The 15,202-nt window shown below is 36.4% G+C and overlaps 2 protein-coding genes across 3 annotated transcripts; both read right to left on the bottom strand.

Moving 5' to 3' along the window:
- Positions 1-1,033: 1,033 nt before the first annotated feature.
- Positions 1,034-5,630, bottom strand: LOC140768492 (protein KINESIN LIGHT CHAIN-RELATED 3-like). Of its 2 annotated transcripts, XM_073108775.1 has the most exons (3): positions 5,543-5,630; positions 2,958-4,996; positions 1,034-1,577 (listed from the first exon to the last, which is right to left on the bottom strand). In XM_073108775.1, exons 2-3 carry the CDS (start codon positions 4,931-4,933, stop codon positions 1,367-1,369), a joined length of 2,187 nt encoding a protein of 728 aa, XP_072964876.1. In that variant the 5' UTR covers positions 4,934-4,996; positions 5,543-5,630; the 3' UTR covers positions 1,034-1,366. The 2 variants fall into 2 exon arrangements, with proteins under 2 accessions (XP_072964876.1, XP_072964877.1); XM_073108776.1 differs by lacking the exon at positions 5,543-5,630 and having other exon boundaries at positions 2,958-5,535.
- A 2,831-nt stretch (positions 5,631-8,461) lies between these two features.
- On the bottom strand, positions 8,462-12,725 carry LOC140768498 (serine/threonine/tyrosine-protein kinase HT1-like). Its single transcript, XM_073108787.1, has 3 exons — positions 11,918-12,725; positions 9,329-9,784; positions 8,462-8,976 (listed from the first exon to the last, which is right to left on the bottom strand). The coding sequence occupies exons 1-3, from the start codon at positions 12,278-12,280 to the stop codon at positions 8,728-8,730; spliced, it is 1,068 nt and encodes a 355-aa protein (XP_072964888.1). The 5' UTR covers positions 12,281-12,725; the 3' UTR covers positions 8,462-8,727.
- Positions 12,726-15,202: the final 2,477 nt, after the last annotated feature.

Genomic DNA, 15,202 nt, shown 5'->3' on the forward strand with positions numbered 1-15,202 from the left:
TTGAAGAGTTGAGTATTTGATTGTAAAAATTTAAAAAAATTAATTTGGATGAGCTATGGTCTTTTTTTTTTCCGATTTCCGGCGCAGTTGGCTACAGAAAATAATTCATATTTCAACTTATGGATATTTTTATATATTCACGACGATATATATTATAACTAAATTGGATAACTGAGCACAAATTTACTATATCACAAACTTTATTTTAATATATTTACTTATGTTTGAGATTCAATTAAGTTTTGATCAAAATTATCACAATCATTTTCTTTCATCTTTATAGTGACATATTATATGTTCAAAGTGAATTATCTGCTAGAAAGTTATAATTTACGAAGTGAATAGTTCAGTGTCTTAATAATATATTATATAATTATTATTTTTAACAATAAAATACTTAACTTTTTAATATTTTATGTATATTCTGTTTTCCTAGTAAATCACTATATTTTTTAGTATTTTTGTTCTCAATAAAAAAATTGACTATATCTACGTTTTACTTGAAAAAAATGATATGATTAATGTTTAATTTTTTGGCAGAGTAAAAAAGCTTCCATTTATAAAATAGATTCATTTTAATATTAAATTTAAAGTATAATCTATTTCGATAAATAAAATAAATAAAAAAAGTCTAGTTCAATCAAAAACTCATTTTTAAGTCAACAAAGAGAAAAAGAAACGCAAATCACGGCCCAGTGTTTCAAGCCTAAGGGGCTTGGTGTAAGTTTAATAAGTCCTATTCTTAGCCCATACCTTCCAAGCCCCTCAGTTTGATATTTATTATGCACGTTAATACATAGATTGTGTATATTATTGCTTCTATATATTTTTCTAAATATAATTAAAGTGTTGTTGAATGTGCGCGATCGATACATACATGTTTATATATCAGGAACTTTCGGACCTTACCCTTGGTATAATCCAACTCACTATGCTCAATTTGCAGGACTCATACATTGATACAAAGCCCCTGTAAAGGTTCAATAGGCATAGGGATGTGACCACTTTCACCATCTAGGTTGCCATACAAATGTAGGTTTTAATCTTGGCCAGAACTAATCAAACAATAGATCTGTAACAATGCCAAATGAGGCTTAAACTGTTCACAATATTAGCAAGCTCATTGCTTTTTGAAACAGATTAAAATCTTAGGCCATGCCAATACATTCTGATCTTATATTCCATTGACATAAATCCTATCAACAATTGGGAAGCAATGGAATGATCTCCACAAGAATAATAAATACACATCCAATCAACCATATTTTGCAAATCTTGAGCCCTTCTATCCTCCTCTACTACCTCCAAACCTACAAGAATCTAATATGCATACATGCATATGGATTCATCTTTCTTTATGAGCAACTCATGCATCAGCAGCATCTTCATGTGTAATATGGGGGTTGACTTCAAGGAGAGTTGCCAGTGATCTGGTCTTCCTGCTCCTGGCCCTGCCAGCCTCTTTTAGTAAATCAGCCAACCTCCTCTTCTCATCATCTACATCTGGGCCGGCAGTTCCTAGCTTCTCCTCCCTCATCCCAACAACATATTCTAAGATCTCTATGGCTTCATCCAACCTGAATAAAAAAAAGAGGATACAAGAATAACATGTTAACATCCTTACCACCCATAGATCCATTAGAAAATTGATGCACTTTTGGCATCAGACTACACATTTCAATTGTCGAGATCAAATAAACCTTGGAGGCATCTAAGGCAAATGGCGAAACTAGGGAATCCAGGAACCTGTGTTAAAGTGCATCGTTTATCTGTACTTCATTTAACAAGAGATATTCTTTTCCTAAAGTATGATTCCCCCTTAGAAACTGTGAATCAATGGATTTGCAAGACTTCAGACCCTTTTCAATGGTTCTAAAGCAAAGCTTGAGCTTATCTTTGCTACTGTATGAAGAAAAGAAAAAAAAACACTGTCCTGTACTTATTAATTCCATATTATATGCATACTGAGACTAACAGGTACTTAACAAAGTTGATGGACACATGCCTCCAATGCTAGTGGGAAGATTCCAAGAACAACAAATAAAGCACACAGAAAAGATAAAGCAAAACAAACCAAAGGAAACCAAAGTGAAGAAAGAAATCATAAGTAACCGTGTGATTATACTTGAATAAATAAGTGAACCATGTACAACCAATGAAAAGAGTGCAAAAGTTTGGTTATTGAGAAGGGATCCTGCTTTAAATGGTAACAACTTTATGAACATGGAAGCAAACCATGATACCCAACATGTCTGTCCACTTTCATTCAGATCTAGTTGTATAAAGCTGGTACTTAGAGTGACTTGGTATACATGCCAAATTACCAGAAAGTGGGTAAAAGTAATATAATTACTTGCGACAGACATCCTAGCAGCCATTCAATGAGGAATAGGTTATAAAAAAAAGAGAGGCAAGTTTCATTAAACAATATGAGAGGCCAAACAGTTCCATCACTGTTAGGCTAGCAAAGATATATCACTTGGTACTTATGCTCTTCTACGAGACAGCCTGTAAAGAGTGTTTGTTATCCGAATCAGATTGAAAGTTCACAAGGAAAAAAAAAAAGCTACACCGACAAGCCACGATGATATTAATAAGCAGAACATCTCTACGTGAAGCATCCTTTGGGAATGAGGTGTGCATCCAATATTTTACAAAATTGATAATCAACTCATAACTTTAAGTCAATAATCTTAAGCTGTTAGAAGGTAATAAATAAACGTTACTGGATATGAAACAAAGGATTCATGCAGCAGAATGAAAAAAGAAGAAGAAGAAGATTCCTTTATGAACGATTTCTTGAGGACCAGAGGAAATGGCAACAAGCAAAAGTAAAATAATTGATTACTGAATGACTGTAGAAATGATTTTTGGAAAAAAGAAATCACAGGATTGAGAAAAAATAATTCAGGCATGTAAGACACAAGACAGGCAGACAAAGCAAGAGGTGCTCATACCTTCCCATGGCATCATAAGTTCCTGCAAGATTGCTGTATACTCCGAGGGTATCTGGATGACATGGTCCATATTCCTGCTCAAGAATACTTCTGGCTTCCTTAAAGTGATCCGCTGCCTCATTAATGGCACAGCGCTGAACACATGCAAGTCCCATCTGGTTTAGAGCAATGCCAAAGAAAGCAGACTTCTTCTCCCCACAAGCCCGGAGTTTACTTATAGCATTCTTGAAAAAAACATAAGAATCTGCATAATTCTCTAGGATATAATATAGCACCCCTATCTGTGCCTCAATTCCAGCAATTGTGCTCTGCTGACCAGCAGAATTGTTATACATTTTTAAGGCTTTCTGAAGTAACTTTAGTGCCTGTTCATGCTCGTTCATGGATTCATATATGGCAGAAATATCAGTAAATCCAGCGGCAATGTCCTCAGAGGATGAACCCAGAATTGGTTTTCCGTAGATCCGAAGGGCATTTTCACAATAAGACTTCGATTCCTTAAGCTTCCCAGTCTTATTGTACAAATCAGCAAGACGAACAAATACAGAGGCCACATTAGGATGATTCTCCCCTTTGCTGGTTTTGAACACCGTGAGGGCTTTCTTGTAAGCACATACAGCCTCATCGTATCGAGCCAAAGAGAGGTATATGTCACCTATGCTGCAGTCCAAAGAGGCTACCTCTGTGTCTTCGCCATTGGCCACCGTGGCCATGCTAGCCAAGACTAGATGCTCAAGAGCTGCTTCATGATCACCCTTGCTATCACGAATAAGACCCATCAACCTCCTGTCTGCTGCTTCTTCTAGAGAAGATAGTTCTCCATTCTCTTTGTGGATGTCAAGAGCCATCTGGCACAACCTTTGTGCCTCATCAAATTGCAGTGCCTGTACATGAACCTCGGCTATGTACCGACAAGTCTCCCCAACTCTTGGGTCCACATCACCCAGTGCCTGCTTCTGGATTTGCAACCCTGTTGTATAGCACTGTAATGCACTTCCAAGCTGACCCAACATGGCATAAGTGTCTCCCAGTTGCATATAACCAGAAAACTTAGCGAGAGCATGCTTTTCCCCTTCTTCAATTACAGGAATCTCAACAGAACGCTGAAGCACTGGGATAGCATTACTATACTGTCCTAAGTTGCAGTATGTAGCTGCCACAACATGTAGGCTCATAATCAAGTCCAAGCTTGGTATCCCATCCCCACATTGCTCGAATGATTTTGCTGCTCGAAGAGCAAATTTGATAGCTCGCCGTGGGTTATTGGAAGCAATCAAATCTCTTGCACGCTTAAGAAGAGAATGCCCAAGATCCGGATTATCTAGTTCAGCTTCAGCTGGATCTTCAGTTTCATTCTGCAAATTTCCCTCTCCAACAGGATAGTTCTTCTGCTTCTGGCCATGACCAGCTCTACTGCTAGGCACCTTCGCAGTAGTTTCGCCTTTCCCAGGGGATCTTTTTTCCTTTAGGCTCAGTTTCTTCGGTGCATCAGATTTCAGTTGCAACCGAGAGGGCCTCTTCGGCTTTTTTGATGAATTGGAAGACAAATCGGGAGATTGGGATTGTGCAGGAACTTCATGATGTTTATCAGCTGAACCATTTTCAATTTTCATAATAACCATATCGGTCACACTCTCAACCTCTTCTTCTTCTTCTTCTTCTTCTTCTTCTTCCATTAATTGTACAGCTGCCATCTCCCCACCAGCAAGATGGCCGAGTTCTGAATCTATCCTCGACTCTGCAACATATGATTCGAAGCTCTTCCGAGAAGGGGACCCATTGCTTGAGCTCTTCATGTCATGTAAATTATCATACAGCTGCTCAATTGAGGGCTCAACAGGAACCTCAACAGGGACATCGAGAGTCTTGTTTGGAGAATCCCTTGGGCTTGGAGAAGCCCCTGGGGATCTGGAAGTAGTAAGAATTTCATCCGATGCCGGCTCTATGCCATCTCCGTCCATCATAATTCCCGGCATTGTAGCAGATGAGGAAATTTTCCGAGCCAAATGGTGAATTCCAAATCCAACAGAAAACTAAAACTACAAGATATACAAGTACCGCAAGAAAAAACCAATTGACATGTTAGAAAAACTAAAGCAGTTCACAAAGCTCATCAACACCATCCAATCCAAAATAAACAATCTACAAAACAAAACTACAAGGAAAACCTTGGAACTTCGGTTCTTATTTTTGGTAGAGCAAGTAAAGTCACCAAATTCCACATACCCAAGTTAGAAAAACTGAATCTTTTGGGAAAGACCAGATAAGCAACAAATTCCACAAACAAACCAGCAGTCAACAGCACCGTAATAGGGGGGGAAAGATAAAGGTAAGGTCGGTGAAACCGAACTCTGCGGATCATTCAAAACCACTAACTCCAAAACCAATTCTGCAGACGGGTATCCATCGAAATCCTCAGAGGTAACTCGTCCTCTAATATTATATTATCGAAATCATTCGAACCGACAAAAACCAACCCAAAATTTCAATGAATTCGGTACGCAATGATCGCAATATTAGATTCAATAGCTCTTAGAATCCAGAAAGAACTGAAGAAGATTAAGAATTCAATTCCTAACGAGTACCTTAAAAAGCCGCCATTGGTGAAAGCTTGGAGCTTTTGCCCTCCTCGAGGAAGAAACGAACAAGAGGAGGACACGAGGCGTCTTGCTGCAATCTGTTGAATATTTATACGCAGGAGAAGGACATAAAGGAGAATTTAAGAGCGCAATGAGGGCACGTTTGGAATTTAAGATTATACTCTTTTAATTAGAAGGCGACTTCTTGCCGACCATTTCTTTATTTTCTAAATTCCCAAAAAAATTAAATGACTGATTTGCCCCTAGTGTGTGGCTGAGTCTTCTAGATTCGTGCGCTTCGTATAGACGGTGGCGATTAAGGTAGGAATTTCCATATTGACTAAAATGGGCTCCAGAAGTGGCATAACGACGAATGTGTCCAATCAAAGAGAGGACAAGGATAATCATTAACCTTGTCTCGTGATATGTGCATCAGATCTAATTAGAATAAAAGGATTAGTATCCAATCACTGGGATAAGGTATTCCTAATCCGTGAATAAGGATCTTTTTATTCTTCAACCCAAGGTACTAATAACTCTCCATTAATTTTATATTGTTATGCTATAAATGCTTCATTTATATGCCTATAGATAGTAGGTTATATTTTGCCAATAAGTCCTTAATTTATTGTTTATCCAAAAAAATATTAATTTAGCAGGGTACAGAATGACAATAATAGTCAGAAAAATAGGTTTTGTGATAACTTTTGTTACTGCTTCTAAGTAATTCTGCTATAAACCATTGTAGGACAATAAAGCCATTTTTAATTAGGTTAAATTACAGTTTACTTTATATGGTTTAGCTCGATTTTAACCTACTCTCGTGTATTTTAAAGGTAAACACTTAATTTATACTGTGATTCATACCAAGTTGCAACCGTTAGTCAGCTATTAAATATGAACGTAAAAAAAATTAATTATCTTCGTAAATTCTAATTATCTTCGTAAATTAATTTGATCATTTTATAACTTTGTTTATTAAAACTTAGACTGAGTTAGAAGAATTAAATATTTAAGTTTGAAGTATATAAGTGTAAGTTCAAATCGAGCCAAACCACACGAAATAATTTATCATTTTCCCTTTGAATTATATAGAACTAATCAATTGAGTGGTGCATGTTTACAAGTATACATTCTCTCCTAATATGCCTCATAGAAGGAGAACTTTAAGATTATTTTGTAGCTTGATGATATTTATGATGATGGAATAATTGTCAAAATGATGCATATATAAGATAAGGATGAAGATATAAACAGCATAAATGATGAAATAGACATGCCAACCTCAACTAATTGAATTAAAATACAAAAATGCCTTCATATTTTTTTTTTAATATCCCATGCTACTTGCCAGATATCATATTAAACCCAAGTATAATTGATATTTTGTATAAATTGCCTTTGCCCATCAATCACCATCCAGAAGATAATGTTACACTCTTATTTGATACTATTGTTAATCTGGCTTTCAAAAGGAATTAAACTCCCAGATTCTTCTACATGTAATAGTGTCAAACAATGGCTATAAATCACTATCATAAGCTAAAAACTACCCATGTTCTACCTTAATTCCATTATCAAGATAGTTCATGGCATCCAAGTTATAATTTAATAAATGATTTCCTGCAACAAGTAAGGCCATACTCTTTCAACAACAACAAAAAAGGCCATCCTGGTGCATTTTACTTTATTTTATAATACATTTCATTAAAAAAAAGTGCAGGCTATGACTATCTGAAATGCCATTGATCTATGAATAATCATCTGAAGAAACCAAAACATGATAGGAAATAACATCAAAGCTAAAATTATATATAAAACAAACTAGAATTCTCCCATATAGAGCTCCTATAAATTTGTAATTAGTATTTTTCTTTTTTGCATGGTAAAGATAAAAATATAATATATGAGAAGATGACCAGAATCATCCTATGCAATTACTATTCATTTATATACATTTACTTTATCCTATATTATATGGGTGCGTTATTAATTATCGGCGAAAAATAAACTTAAAAAGGCTAAAGAATTTTTTTAAAAAGGTTAAAGTAATGAAAAAAATAAAAGGCAAATTAAAATTTAAAATCAAATAAGAGATTTATTTTATTTTATTTTTTAAGATTTAATAGAATATTCTCTTATGATTGGTGGTGGCATCTCGTAATCCGATTTACGGCTAATATCTTGTCGGTCCCGTGATCGCAAGCTAAAACGAACCTACTCCATCGAGATTCGTGCTGGGGGGAACGTTTTGGCCGTTCGTTAAGGATAAAGCAAAAAAATGACGGCCTGGATTCTTTTATGGAGGAGTACACGAAAGGGACTAATCATTATGACATAATGAATGGAATATACTCTACTTATCCAAACTCTATATTCCGATTGGCCGAGGAACGTGTGGGCGGAAATGCCCCTGACAGTTCGGCCATCGCTTTCTCTATCTTGAAGGGCTTAATTGTCATTTTACTTGATATTGGATTTTTTCCCCCTTCCTTAAGGTGAAAAGCCAAAGATTTGCAAGTTTCTGGGGATTTACTAGCAAGTAGCAACAAGGTTCCGGTTCAAAGGACCAGTTTTATCTTAAAATCATATTGGAAGCAAAAGTTTCTACAGATAGATTCTAATGATATCTTGACCAAATAGTTAAAGAAACTCATGTTGTATAAGTATTGACTATCTAGATGCAATATCATCGGTTTAATAGCGACGTCGTTTAAAGTTTTGGTTTCTCTCTCAAAGAGGAAAAAGAAGCAAGAAAAACAACTAACAAGGTAGATTGTAAATCTTACATAGTGAAGGTATTAGGCCGAGTTACTGGCTTTTGCCTTTTGCCCGTTTACATCAGCTTACAGAGTATTTCAGATCATTAAAGTTTGACATCATCCAACATCCTAACCTCAAACTCATAGAATTCACTAAAAGAGATTCGACACAAATAGAGATAAATTTTCTTCCATGAGAAGTCAGGGCGAATATTTCACCATAATTCTGGTAGCTCTTAGCTGATTTACTTTCTTATTCAAGTTTCCTTTGTACTGGAAACATTAGAAGAAACCATAAGAAACTCTAGATAATAGAGACCTAGAACAGGGCCATGCCTTCGCCTTATTTTAAGCGAGGCCGGCATATAGATAAAGACTGACATGACGGTGAACATATGATACACACTACAATGCACAAGATGTCGGAAATTATGCTTTCAGAGATGCAGACCTTCTAACAGCTATGCACCTTCGGAAGCATGTGAGAAAACTCTGCTGCTGAACTGGCTTATAGGATAGGAAGAAGGCTGGATCTCCTTCTAGGGACTCTTTGTAGCTTTCAAGGATGGTAACAATATCCTCAAACTGAGGTCTTTTATCTGGGTTGGTTGCCCAACACCGTTTGATGAGATGGCTAAATGCTGGTGGACAAGAAGGGGGCAGACGTGGTCTAGCATTCTGCACAAATGATCAATAATAAGGCTATATAGTTGAACTATGAAAGGCAAGAAAGAAGGAATTAAAGAATGAAACAAAACATAGAACATAAGTATCCTCAATTCTTGTTATATCATCAGACTTATGTTAGCTCTTTTTTATAATATCGGGCAGTATATGTAGTTTAGTACATATAAAGCTGCAGAAGTGACCAACAAAGACGAATTATGATATATTTCAATCTTAAAATTGGTGCTTGATAAGGCATTCAGTAATCAGCCGAGATCTAATCAAAACTAATCTAATTAACAAGAGGTGGTTACATGAGATGATAATTTCAATTTGAAAGTGATAACCGCCTATATTATCATACCTTCTGAGCAACAGCAAAAGCAGCCTGCTCTGGAGTCATATCATTGAATGGAATCAGAGCTGTTAAGAGTTCCCAAAGAACAACGCCGAAACTGTATACATCAACTTTCCTTGTATGACTTTTTTCTTTGATCATCTCAGGAGCCATCCATCTATACGTACTAGTAAACCCCTTTCCACTGCCACACTGGGATTCTACACAAGAAATTCCAAAATCTGCTACCTTTACAGACATATCTTCCCCAAGAAGAATATTTTCTGATTTGAGATCTCTATGAAGTATTCCTTGAGAATGAAGATAGTTCATCCCACGAGCAATTTCAAGGGCTAATTTCAGAACCAGCTTAAGTGGAACTGAATTGGGCTCTTGCTTGTGGAGAAACTTTCTAAGAGAACCACCTGCCATATATTCGGTGATGATGCAGAAGACAGGGGATTTCTTGCATGCCGCAACAAACTGCAAGTGAAACCAAAACATCTTTTACATTAGATTGTAAATAAAGGAAGATGATGGATCAGTTGGAAAAAGATACCAGCGTGATGTCCACATCTAATCTAGTCATGAAAAGGCTGTTACATACAAGAATGAAAAATTAGAGCAAACATTGATATAACAGAATGAACATTCGAAAACACAGTTCACCTGAAGGCTGGAGTAGATAACATACGTTTCTCTACTTCAGATAATGTCTTTCTTAAACCAACATCAAAGAGAACTCCTAATCTTGATCCTTGACTAGAAACTTTAAGCTTGCACATACTTGAGTTATAAAATGAACCATTTGAGTTGTTTAATAAGTGACTGTACCTCAAAACTCATGTGGCAACAATGAATGTGGTGTTCATGCCAATAGTAGTTGGGCGTATCCATTTGCTACTTTAACACTTCATCCTAGGGTGCATGGCATGAGAGCTCCAAGTCATCTTTCGGACTATAGATAGTGTTAATGACCTTGGGAAAGAAATTCAAAAGAGTGCTCTCGTAGACAGACAGATGGCTCCAAGAAAGCTTACAAGAAAATGAAAAGGTCACAAAAACCATCCAGATCCCCATCTGCATCCTGATAGTCAATTCCAATTCTTCTTGTTTCTTACCTCACCGCCAATTAATAGAGAATATTGTCAGTATAAACATGGTTATGAGTTTGGTTGCTAGCCTATAGAATTGCTGTTAAGCCTTTTCTCTAAAACTTTCTGTCATACAGTAAGTGATCAAGCTGAGTGTTTAATTACTCACAGTCGGTAACAATGGGTTTTCACAGCTTCATGTTAGAGATATCTTTTACTTTGCCCCCAGCAGCAGGTGTTCTAGAGTTACAATTGTAAATGATCTCTAATTTTCATCTGACTCTCGTGTTGCGGTATTTTTGAAATGGTCATTCTCTTAATTTATAGAATAGTGTATAGTGTTCTTTTTCTTTTAGTTAATTCAAAATTATTGTATTACAGATCTCTTCAGAACAGTTTATGGTCATATTATGGTAGGTCATTAAAGAATGTTCTCATTCTCTTTTCAATTCTCTCTTTGACATGGTCGACAATTTCTGACTGTCGAATGGTGTTCCTTTGTTGATTATTGTTTTAATTAGGAGTAGTCTCTTACACTACTTAAATGCTCTTAATTTTCCTCTGGTTGGGTTTTATGATTGATGGCAATTTCATAATCAAGTTCGCCACTGGTAGCATAGGTACTACAAACTTCCTTCCAATCATTTTCTACTATTGTTCACCTTAGATAACTATATAGAACATTAGTCAGTGTGACACTAAGTCTTGCTCTTAGAATCCAAGAGGTTCGTGGGTTCAAGCAGTGAAAAGATCTCTCTAGTAGTGGGCAGTCAGTTTGTGCATCATGTTGCTCTATTCAGAATTGCATTAATGAAAATCTCATGCACTGGAAACCATTAATAATTTAACACTTACTTCACTTTGAATTACGCACAAAAAAAAAAGAAAAAAGTTCATAAGACAGTAGAGACTCATAAAGCGAGGTGAACTTTAGACACAGGAATGAGCACATGAAACAAAGAAAGTAGAATTAACACGACGAGTTATAAATCAGATCTCACATGATGATTTTTTTTCTTGTATAATTCACGAACTATTCTCCTTTCCTTTGTAGCTTCAGTTTATAAACTTAGTCTTGCTTCTTCACATGTGTATAACTGGAAAGGGTGGTGATATCTCCACTTTTCTCTATCAAAACAGAAGGCCATGCTGCTTCAGAAAAGGACAGATAACAAAGTTTTTATTGCTTACGAACTTAGCAGCTACCAAGCTACCAGATCTAATATAAAGTACAATCTAACAGACAAAAGGAGGATAGCAACCATATCTATCATCATAAATGATAAAAACATTCGCTGGCCAATTATGATGTCACATTTCATCAACGCATCTACCTCCATATATCATCTATTAGATGCAATTCTCCAGAAAATTATTGAATGATGCAATTAGTTAAGCTTAATAAAACTTCATCAATCTATGATATAAGAGTTGCATGCTCTAACATTGTACATTACACAATATGCAAATAGTAAGAAGTATATAAGCTGTCAAAAAGTGAATCAAGCTACGATTTAATTACCGTAATGATGTTAGGATGCCGGAGGCGAAGCAGCAAAGCAACCTCAGAATCAAACTGCTCTTCCAGAAAAGCAGCGAGGGTCGCGTCCTCCTCGGGTTCGCTTATTAGCTTGATTGCCACTTCCTTCTCCTTGTAAATCCCATGATAAATCCGGCTATGCCGCCCGGAAGCAAACTTAGTCCCGATGAGCAATTGCGACATATCGGCGCTCCATTCGTCCTCTTCCCCTCCTTTAATCTCGCCACCAGAAGATACCAAATATTTAGACCAGGACACCGACTTCTTATACTCTCCAAGAGAAAGCCTCCTCTCCAATTTGCTTCCTCTATTCGAGTTCTGCTTAAAGCAATGCAAGCTCTTCATTGATCCAAGATCTGGTGTACTCAAGGTAGGATCAGGGGAAAAGAACTAAGAAATCCATTTTTCTCGAGTTTGGGCAAGAAAAAGGTGATAAAATCCCGATCTTGGAGCTGAAACCCTCTCAAATTCACCTACATTTCGCTGGTTATCAAATTCTCCGCGGAAAAACTCGAAAATCATCAAGAACGCTCGGAAGGAGTAGATATCAGATCGGGATAGAGAAAGAGAAAAAAAAAATCGATAAAAATCCTCGAAAAATCTCTTGCTCGGTCCTCTTTTGTGCTCAAATGTAGCAGCTGGGAAGCTTTGTAGGTACTGATCCAGTAAACGAGAGGAGTCGACGTCTCTATCTCTATCTCTCTCTCTCTCAGCTAGGGTTAGGGTTGGGAGGAAGAGGAAGGAGAAGAGAGAGAGAAGATGGGGAGGTTGGGGGTGGTGGGGAAGCGTATTGGGTAGTAGAGAGAGAGAGAGGGGAAGTTAGCGGTTACATAAAAGAGAGTAACGTGGGAGGTGATGCTGAGTTCGGTTCCTGGACCAGCCGTACAAACTATGACCAGGAAGTTGGATGAAATATTCAGATTGCCATCCAAACTAGCTTATTTATTTTCTTCATATAAAATTAAATAAATAAATAAATAATAGAGAGTGAGCTTATTTATTTTCTTCATATAAAATTAATTAAATAAATAAATAATAGAGAGTGCACACTCTCTCTCTCGGAAACCAGAGATTTGTAGTCTTGAATATCTCAGCCTCTACTAAGGGTAGATTTAATCAAGTCAATTTCTAATTAGAATTTACTTTTGGTTATATCTTAAGAAATTTAATCGCCGGAGTTTATAGATTTTTACTAGATCTATAACTAGTTAAAATTAAATATAAAAGCATATTGCTAAGCTAAGCCAGCAAAAATATTGTACATTAAATAAAAGGGAAAAAGAAAAATAAAAATAAAAGAAAAACCAAAACAAAAGAATAGATAAAAGAGGTGAGTGGCATTTCCGTAGTTAAAGAGCTGGGGAAGGGCATTCCACAAAGAATGGCTGGGCGTAGAGACAGGACGTTGGTGAGGATGGAATTATTTATTTATTTGGGGGGGGGGGGGTCTTTTAAATGAAAAGGAAGTGGGGGTTTGGGCCCCACAACAGCATGCATCCCCTGAGGACCTGTCGGACGACCGTATTCCTCCTTCCGTATACGGCTACGACTCCTTGCCCAAACTATCAATGTAACTAAGCAGATTATAATATCAACTATAGTTTTAAATAATTATTATAAAAATTATTTTAATAATTTAAATTTATAATTTAATTAAAAGAAGTCTTTTAGTTCGATAATACACACGGTAAAATAAAAATATTTCTGTATCAAAATAGGGTTAATTATTTATAACTTTAAACTCTTAAATAATAAAATAATAATGAAACAACCATGCACGTCTCCCTAGGCGGGTGTCCAAGTGGGTGCGGAGGAGGGGAAAAAGTACTTTCTGTACGGGATGGTATGTAAGAGGGGTAGAAAGAGGACAAAGATTGATGCGGTGGAACCGACACGTCATCCATCGGTTGGTGCTAGATTTGGGTCCTCCACCATCTCTCTCTCTCTCTCTCTCTCTCTCTCTAAATGGACTAAACAGAAGAAATTAAATTCAATAAGATAGCTTAATTCGATTAAAAAAAATATATGGTGTTTAATTATAAACTGGTTTAATTGTGACATAAAAATAAAAATAAATTTAAGATATATTTAATTAAATAATTAAAGTAATAAAGGAGAGACTTTTGTAGGGGCCAATTATATTTTACTTAGATTTTCTATATTATTTCATTTGTGCTGATTAGAATATTATTAATTAACTTATGGCCGTGATATTGTTAAAAATTATATAATGGTTAAGTGCTTAAGATTAAAGTTGAGGAGGAGGTAAGTTAAAATAGAGCTAAACTAGATGAAAGACAGATAATGGTATTCTACTCTTAATAGATTTGATCTTAATTAATACCCTAATTGGATCAACATCTAGCTAAAATGAAAGGGATTGAGGTGTTGGGATATCATATCTGTCACAAAAATGAGCAAATTAATGAAGGAGCTAGGGGAGTGGGTGATGCAAGTGGTGAGAATAATATGGGGGGTGGGTGGGGGACCCACCAATTAGATGGGTCCAAATGAAAGCAACTGTGCCAGTTCATATTAATACCTTATCTTAATGTCAAGTGGAGTGATTTCAAAACCCACATTTAATCAAAGCAATTTGAGACTTTAAAACTCTTTAATTATCTCTTAAGCAAATCTTAAGAAAGAGGTGGCCCAATGGAAAGCCTCCATCTTTGTTGTACTCTTGTCTTATCCTAACAACCAAAGTTGGAGATCACTTTCATCATGTGTACCATTTACATGCAAAGTAACCTAGGTGGGCCTTGGGCCCAATGAGTGGGCCATAGTCCTTGGATTATTAGGGCCGGCCCAACAAGTAGGGCATTTTAAGATCATTCCCTAGGGCTTCTTTCTATGTGTAGGAGGGCCGGTTCTAATCCAGTTGTCTCAGTCTGAACCAGTTAGGGCATGCCGTCCAATGCACATTGACGACTACAATTATGTAGAAAGCCAATAGGATTTGGTTCGCACATGATCATGATTGTCGAACGTGTGAGACTGGTGACACTTCGGTCAAACTGATCTAGACCGGAATGTTAAGATCTAAACCAAGTGCATACATAGGGAAAAATAAGAGAAAGAAAACGAGAGGGTAAAGTGACGTTTGCTATTAGCTCAACAACTTTTCTAAATGCTCACGCTCGAATAATTCACCCATCTCCTTTACTTTGATCAAGATTCATATTTGATAAGTAATTAATGTTAAATAAATATTTTATCAAAATTATAAATTTATGAGTCGACATGGTAGATAGAATATTGATCCAC

This window comes from Typha angustifolia, chromosome 10 (assembly GCF_048772165.1).
Source record: "Typha angustifolia cultivar Huaian chromosome 10, ASM4877216v1, whole genome shotgun sequence".
NCBI lineage: Eukaryota > Viridiplantae > Streptophyta > Magnoliopsida > Poales > Typhaceae > Typha > Typha angustifolia.

What these genes read in the sequence shown, in the direction of transcription:
- LOC140768492 (XM_073108775.1), bottom strand. Translation starts at nt 4,933, where the DNA reads ATGCCGGGAATTATGATGGACGGAGATGGCATAGAGCCGGCATCGGAT. An exon ending in ACTTATGATGCCATGGGAAG is followed by an intron (nt 1,578 to 2,957) that starts GTATGAGCACCT and finishes TTTTTTATTCAG; the next exon opens with GTTGGATGAAGCCATAGAGA.
- LOC140768498 (XM_073108787.1), bottom strand. Translation starts at nt 12,280, where the DNA reads ATGAAGAGCTTGCATTGCTTTAAGCAGAACTCGAATAGAGGAAGCAAA. An exon ending in GGCATCCTAACATCATTACG is followed by an intron (nt 9,785 to 11,917) that starts GTAATTAAATCG and finishes TTTCACTTGCAG; the next exon opens with TTTGTTGCGGCATGCAAGAA. An exon ending in CTTTTGCTGTTGCTCAGAAG is followed by an intron (nt 8,977 to 9,328) that starts GTATGATAATAT and finishes TCATTTGTGCAG; the next exon opens with AATGCTAGACCACGTCTGCC.